Source organism: Strongylocentrotus purpuratus, unplaced genomic scaffold, assembly GCF_000002235.5.
Source record: "Strongylocentrotus purpuratus isolate Spur 01 unplaced genomic scaffold, Spur_5.0 spur5_scaffold_3, whole genome shotgun sequence".
NCBI lineage: Eukaryota > Metazoa > Echinodermata > Echinoidea > Camarodonta > Strongylocentrotidae > Strongylocentrotus > Strongylocentrotus purpuratus.
The window spans coordinates 15,374,926-15,382,957 of NW_022145609.1; the positions used below are offsets into that span (position 1 = coordinate 15,374,926).

At 33.8% G+C, this 8,032-nt stretch overlaps 1 protein-coding gene across 1 annotated transcript; it reads right to left on the reverse strand.

Annotated features, from left to right (window-relative positions):
* Positions 1–4,289: 4,289 nt before the first annotated feature.
* On the reverse strand, positions 4,290–7,248 carry LOC105439186 (fibropellin-3-like). Its single transcript, XM_030995775.1, has 3 exons — positions 7,045–7,248; positions 5,656–5,769; positions 4,290–4,624 (listed from the first exon to the last, which is right to left on the reverse strand). The coding sequence occupies exons 1-3, from the start codon at positions 7,112–7,114 to the stop codon at positions 4,290–4,292; spliced, it is 519 nt and encodes a 172-aa protein (XP_030851635.1). The 5' UTR covers positions 7,115–7,248.
* Positions 7,249–8,032: the final 784 nt, after the last annotated feature.

Sequence of the window (8,032 nt, forward strand, 5' to 3'; positions counted from 1 at the left end):
AAGCTGATAGAAAAGAATTGATGATTAATTTCACATAGAAAAATTATTGCATCAAGAAACCACATTCTCACCGACTGCGTGACCTTACATGACAATGTATTTCATCCTTAGATTAACAACCGTATGAGTAACAGAAATATTTGTGAAAAGTATTACTCTTTTAATCTCCATAAAGGTAACTCGAATAGAGAGTGGCAGATATCAGCTGCAGTAGTTTTAACAACTGGCTGATACTTTCATAGGAGCACTTTTATTTGTGTCATTTAAAATATTGTAATTGTATCCCTTGAATGTGCTTGCTATGCTCATCATTTACAAAATGTAGATTTCATTCATTAAAGCATAAACATATTGATTATACTCTAAAATCTGTGTTAATTTTATTTTGTATGTATTTTTTGTCTTTTGTCTTGGTGATAATAATTACATGATGATAAAGGGCAATGATGTGATTCAAGAATGGTGTGTTTGTATGCTGGTGAGTTATTGTTATAAGTTGGTGTTTATTTATTCATTTTTGTTCTTTTTTTTTTTGTGGGGGAAGGGGGGGGGGTGTTCATAAAGAAACAAAATTACGGCAAGCAAAGCGTTGTGATTTTAAGGCCAAAATCGATTTTATTTATTTAGTGAAACTGCTGCTAAAATTGAAATCAATTTTAGGCCCTTAAAATCGATCAAATCGATTTTAGATCGATTTTAGGGCTTTAGTGAAACACCCCCCAGGAAGAGTAGAAATTGGACTCTTTTTAAAACCCCATTTCTATTACCTTTGGAGAATAAAATAAAAGTGGCTGCATCTCCATTATGCCCCACCTACATTCAATTGAATTATTATCATGATTTTTCACAGACAGATTTTGTTTACGAATCTCCTATGTTTAAAACGAGGAATTAATGAATCTGTAGAAAATGTGTGGTTCAATATAACTTTAGTGATTTTGAAATGCAACATTACTTACAGGAAATATTGTTTACATGTTGTTGAATTTGCAATCAATGAGTTATTCGCAAAAATAAATACTTATAAAGTAATAAATTATCTCTTCTCATTATCTCAAAACTCTATCTCTACCTTTCTATGATTAAGTATAATTCATGTCCAAATATACTTCAAATGAATCTTTTGATAAAGTAATTCACAGGACTAATATGATTTATCTATCCTTAATTGACATGTGTGACCTTTGAAATATCATATTCATTTAAAACTTATTCTCCATAATCTATACATACCAGCTTCTGAGGTTCTAAAAGGATCCGTGGGTGATGATTTGACACTAAACCGTCTCCCATCTGGTATGTTGTTATTAAATGCTTGTATACTGATGCTGTAGGTTGTATATGGTGTAAGCCCGTCATAAACAGTGCTGGTTCCGCTTCCCAGGGTAGCTTTGATAAACAATTGGAGAAAGGAAAATGATCTTACAAAGTATTAATAGCATTATCGAACAGATTTGAAAAGCACATCAACACAACTCCCTTCAAGCATGATATTATACAAATGAAACATCTTTGCGATTGCATTAGGGAATATGCACTGCACAAATATTAAGTCAAAATAGGATAATGAACAAAACTTGTTGAGTTCATTGTCCGTCTCATTGCGACCGAAACCAAGTGTAGTGTATATCACTAATGTATGAGCAGTACAACATGAATGATTTGCTTTTAAAATGGGACTTCAATATGAATATGAAGTAAAGAAATCAACATCAACATGCCACAAGTAACACAGTCATGGAGGACTCCATTTGGCTTATTACAGGTACTATGTTCCATTTGCAGGCCCTCCAAAATAATTAAATTCTAACAGCATTTGAAAGATAATACTAATTTAGAACTTCCCTAAAAAAGAAAGGGCTTGAAAATGTCTTTTAGTGAAAAACTATTTTTAATCCTTTTAGTAATAGTCTGATTTTCAGAACCTTGTACGTTGTACGTTTTGTGCTACGCAAAGATTCAATCGGTTTAATTTTGGCCATTACAAGAAGTGGGTTATTGATGTACTGTAGACAAATGCTCATGTACCCTTTATTGCTCATTTTATGTATGTTATTACCAGAACAAAAAAAGAAGTCAGTCAGTCACTCAATAGTGTCTGACAGTAAAGTCTCGAAAGTAAATGGGTTTCATTGCCTAATTTGAATACGAGGACACTGCTAACGTTTACATTTTACAGATAGGACATACGTGATATATTCATAATTTCTGCAAAGAATTTTATGTTGGCTGCAAATGGGACATACCGGTAGTACCTTTAAATGACATTACATAATATAAGCAGAGCCAAACAGTGTAATGCACAGCTCAGTATGCGCATCAATGTCCTTGCCATTTGAAACAATGTGCACATCATGTCCGAGACTTAGCCAAGCATTATCACTATTAGCCATGTGATATCACTTTTTTGCACTGGTAGGCGTGGTAGACCAGAAGAATGCAAAATCACGGGTTGTCACCTGACAGATTAGATTGTCTACATGCTAAAGCTCATTATGTAAAGGATTAATACAATACAATAAAGTAATTTCTATAGCATTCTTACAAACAACGCTTTACATAAAAGTTATCAAAGAATCTTAAACTTCATTTTCAATGCATGGTTTGATGCTCACTGCTCCAGTAGATCAGCCCTTTCAGGAAAGGGAACTTTTAGGGCTAAATATATCATACATTGTTCTTCAAATTGGCAACGATAATATTTTCCTTTTAGTGTTTATTTTTCTAATAAAATGTATTGTCTCTGGAAACTGTATACGTGGATATAAATTTTGTTGAAAAGTTGATAAAATGGCTAAGTTCCATAAAAAAAAATGACTAAGTTCCATTTAAAAAATGATTTTGAACCTCTTAAAGTGTTGCCAATTAAAAAAATTAACGGGTTATTTTCCCTTTTAAATTTTTTGGCTGAGTAACCAATGTGGTCATGCAACAGAAATGGAAACAATATGTGCAGAAATGTTTGCCCTTTATTTCCATGCGTCGCAAATATTTGTTTGGGGTCTGAATAAAAACTTACATAGATATAACACAAAATGTGGATTGTTTGGGCTAAATACGGATCAAACCAGTGATTTGCAAAGAGCTACAGATAAATTGACTACTTCCTACAGATCTTACAACATACGATTATTTTCAATAAAAGATCTCGTATTCAGACACGGATCCGAGGGGGGGGGGGGGGGGGGGGTGGGCCTTGGCCCCTCCCCCCTGGCCAAAAAGGGCAACAAAAAAGGGCACAAAAAAAGTTTAAAGTTTAAACAAAAATTGTGATAAAAAAAAATGTACCTTTTTTCTTTGCTCAACCCCCCCCCCCCCCCCCCCCCCTCTGAGCGAAATATCGACCGGCGAGATTTTCAAATTTTGGGGTCAAAATAGAAAAAAAATAGTTTCCACTACCCCCACCCCCACATTCCGAGGCTGAGACGGATCTGAAATGAAGTAGAATCATGCATTTTAAGACTTAATTATAACTCGAGATCAGGGGGTCAAATGGTTCGATACTGCTTCGTATTTATGTTGCACATCAAATAATTATCGGTCCCTCTTCTGGTGACTTAGCAAAACTGGCTACAAAATTGAAAGGCTAGTTAAACTAGTTAAATACATATACAAAACAATCCCCTAATAATTTTTCTATGCAAGGGTCTTTATATTTATTGTGGAAGAACTTAAACAACTTACATTAAACTTGAAAGGTATTACAAAGTTTTAGTACGGGGTCATGAATTTGGTTCAAATGAACATATTGGAAGCATATGCGATCCTACAATATTCAGTGATCGTTGTCATGGTTGAAATCGAGTCTAAAGTTATGAAATTGTAAATAATACACTCTTTATGTTGCATAGCTTCGTATGAAGGTCAAGATATTAATTAAGCTATCAAACAATGTTTCTTGACTAAAATCGACCGATAAGCTATTCCCATTTGGAAATTATATATCACAACTACATATTCTGAGATTTTCATGGTCGCAGCTACCATTGTACGGCCGTAGGCGCTATTTGAGATTTACCAAAATTTACCGGGAGTACCGGTAAACTTTTATTTTCCTTTTTTCTCGAAACCAGAAGAGTTTTACATGCTAAAATTTTGGGTGCTTATAATACATCCACAGGGGCATCCAAATATATCAAAATTGTAAAGAATCACTATCCACCCAATTTTCAAAATTTACCAAAACTTTGTATTACCTTTAATAAAAACTCGTAGAAGGATAAATGGAGAAATATATGCAGAAAATATATGTGGGACCACTCATACACTAAGATACATGCGTGACTCTTTCATTTCGGGTGACATAAGAATGAATAAACATGCAAGATAATGTTCATACTTCCAGCTAGGGTTCGTTGGGGTGGAAAGTCAAGAGGCTCGCTGCTTCCAGCAAGATTCACACAGATCAGCTGTAACTCGTAGATGGTGTAGGGCTCCAAGACCGTCACGATACCCGGTGATGTACTTCCCACATTTTTGTCCTCTGTCACATTGGTGCCTGGAATCCTGTATTTGGCTGTGCAGTTGATGTCATCGTCATTGCCTTGAACTGGGAATTCCCACACAAGCTGAAGTTCCATGGAGAGGACATTGGAATATCCTGGATTAGCAAGTTCTGCCACTTCTGTGAAAGATACAGGACGGTCAAAATGTTCAAAAGTTTTATATTCATAGTTGGTGTTTCAGAGGTTTTGTAGTCTAGCCGTACTTTACTTCAGATGAAAAGGTCAAGGGTTAGAGCCCTGGGATTACACTTGCACCTATCACATCTTCTTTTTCTGCTCAATTACTTCTGTCACAAACTGCTCCCTCAAATGCTGGGCCACAAGTGCAGCTCCCATCGACATTACTGCAGTTAGCCCCATCCACGCATGTACAGCTCTCCATACAAGAGTCTCCAAAAGTACACGCCGGACAGCCCAAAATAGTTGCATTAGATACGAGTAGTTAAACAACAACCCCCCCCCCCTCCATCCGACACACTCTAACAACAATCATTACAATCGTAATTTTACTGTGCAATCAGATTACCAATCTCAGTGTAATACAATGGCCTCGAACGAAACATTCGCTTCACATCTTCTGAAAGATCCAGACAACCTTCATATTAATTGCTATTTCTCTTAATAAACAGATTATTAATACCATCACCATACTGTATGCTATCACCAGCAGTATCATGATAATTGCTTCTAGCTTTGCTTCATTTGATTCATAAAGCATTTCTTTAGAAAAGGCCAGCAGGAATTCAAGAAATTCTACATACACTTTATCTACATACTCTGTAGGTATTAGCATTTAATTTCCCTAGAAAAAAGATGCAGAGCTAGATTTACTATTAACTATGCAAATCTTGTTATGCCCCTATAAGATATGACACACAAAGTGTTAAAAAGAAATAAAATATAATATCTAAGATATTAACCATATCAAAGAATACAATTACAAACTTTCTCTCAACATACTCTTTGAAATAATTTGAACTCATAATTCTTTTGGAACTGCAATTCTAATCAATTTGCAAATGCACTTATAATGGTAAATCAAATGTGTTTTTAGCCACCTTAGTAACGATTCAACCCTTTTATGTTCAGAAATAAAAGATCGAGCATTTTCATGCCACTCATCATCCCCTACATTTGCAAGTTCACATACCGATTTCACAATTTGCTCCATTGAAGCCCTGAAGACAATAGCACTCGTAATAGTCTGTGCCATCCACGCATGTTCCGTTGTTCTTGCAGGGCATTGCATTGCATTCACGAATATCTACACATTAGACGAAAAGGCATATGAATATATGTATTTGAACAACCCTTACAGCATGTTCAAAATTAATCCTATATAAAACAGCAAACACAAATTTTCTCCAATACCAGACATTTGGCAATGATTCAAAGCTTTTGATCAGCATCTTTAAGCAGTAATTTGTTATGCTACTTTTTTTTTATTTGAATAATGTAAATGCTTTGGAATTGGTTGAGCTAGGTGCCTATTCACTTCCAACAAACATTGTTTTATTAATTACAATAAAGAGATAAATGTTAATACTATAACAAAGGAATATTCGTAAATTAGCATTTGAAAATTGATGCTTCGAGGCCCTGAAATATTTTGGAAGTAACTTCTTACTCTCCATAATTATGGATCTGTAATTTAATTAATTAAATCTTGAGAATCATTACAAAATATGTAATACTGTTGTTAATAGTATAACTTAACAGCTCACCTTTGAAGTGTGTTACAATCCCATAAAACAAATATAATAAGATTATTTACTAAATATTCTTGGGTGGTACAAAAGAGATACGTGTTTAAATATATTCATTGTGAAATAATCGAGGTACTAATAATTGAGTATAGATTTAGCGTTGGTGTCTTTAAATTCATTTCATTTGTTGGTATAAGACACAGTACATAATATTTATCTAAAAGTAAAAAAATACTTATTTTATTTCATGAGCATATGTCATAACAAGTGAAACATCTATGTTCAAACTATGCTCAAATTTACCACATACATACATCATTAGTATTTGGTACACACGTTTTATTTTTCAATACAAAATTAAATATTTTGCACTGGTCAGATGTGAATTAGTAAATCATCATGCAAAATGTTTCTCCTGACTATGTGATGGTATCAAAATATTTGTGAATGAGGACCAGTTGTGTGCAAATTTGCATAAGATCAGCACAATACAGAAATTCAATTTCCAAAAATGACACGGTTGCCTGTAGAGTTGGAATAATATTTGTCTTACCTCTTTAAAAACAATGACTGTGACAATCTGGTTATTATTGATAACGTTTACATCTTCGAAGAACTTTATTGGTTAATTTAAAGAGTCATAGAGATTGATCAATAAAGTTCAGAGAAGATATAAACTTTATCTATCAAGATACAATCATATTGCCACAGTCAATTCATGAAAGGAGTTATGAACAAAATATTCAAACTTCATGGCAAATGTGTACCATAATATTGTTCATCTTAATCATGATAATTTTTGAATTATTATGTTTGGTGGAATTTGTACAAACCTTCTGAGCAATTTCTCCCTGTCCATCCAGGCATGCAGACACATGTGTAATTAGCATCACCGGGATTCATTAAGTGGTTTGTGCAGTTCACTTCATTGACACATGGGTTGGGATCACATGCATCAATGTCTTCAGGGCAAAGCAAACAATATCACAGCCACAAAAGAAAATACAACAGAAATAATCAAAATCATGCAAACTAAAATGTTAATCGCCCAATATTTTCCATTATCTGCGAGCTTTGTATTTTGTTCAAATGCAATTTTTAAATTTGTATAAGTTGTGTCTAGCCGTAGATTAGGATTCTTGCATATGTTTGCACTAGTCATATGTGAATACATAAATCATTGTGCAAAATAATTTCTACTAAATATATGGTGGTATCAAAATGAATATAAATTTAACAGAGTGCAAATCTGCTTAACATTTGCATTTATTTGAACTAATTTAGGGGGTTCTAGTAGACGAAAAAGACCATTGATCTTAAGGACCACCCTCACCTCTACAACATTTTCTTTAAACAATCTCTTCTATGATCAATTTTAACTGTTTAATAAATACTTTTTGTTTTTTGTTTTCTTGATATCTTTTAGTATGAATCTTCACAAATAATTTCAATTTGGACCGAGGAAAGGCAGAGGAATACTTGTGAGGAATCAAAATACACATGTTCCATTGTGTTATGCAAGCAACTCAACACTAACAAACTGCATGAAACATAATTTTGTTAATAATTTAGCATCAGTTTTAGTATTTCTATATTATCAGAAGGAAAGGTACCCGCTTCTACCATTCAGATATAAGCATTTTCACATTTGAACGAACTCAATTGTTAAACTACATTACTGGTTAGATTTATCAAACAATTGTTCATGTCATGTCAAACTCAAATATATTTGACCTATTTTCTAGTTAAAGCGGATAAAAAAAAATGACATGGCTGTCACAAGCCCTCTGAAAAATCTTTCAAAAACTGTGCAAACTTTGT

Coding starts and splice junctions, on each gene's coding strand:
- LOC105439186 (XM_030995775.1), bottom strand. CDS start 7,114: ATGAATCCCGGTGATGCTAATTACACATGTGTCTGCATGCCTGGATGG. Junction 5,770..7,044: donor AGGGAGAAATTGCTCAGAAG/GTTTGTACAAAT, acceptor TCTAATGTGTAG/ATATTCGTGAATGCAATGCA. Junction 4,625..5,655: donor TGGAGCAAATTGTGAAATCG/GTATGTGAACTT, acceptor TATCTTTCACAG/AAGTGGCAGAACTTGCTAAT.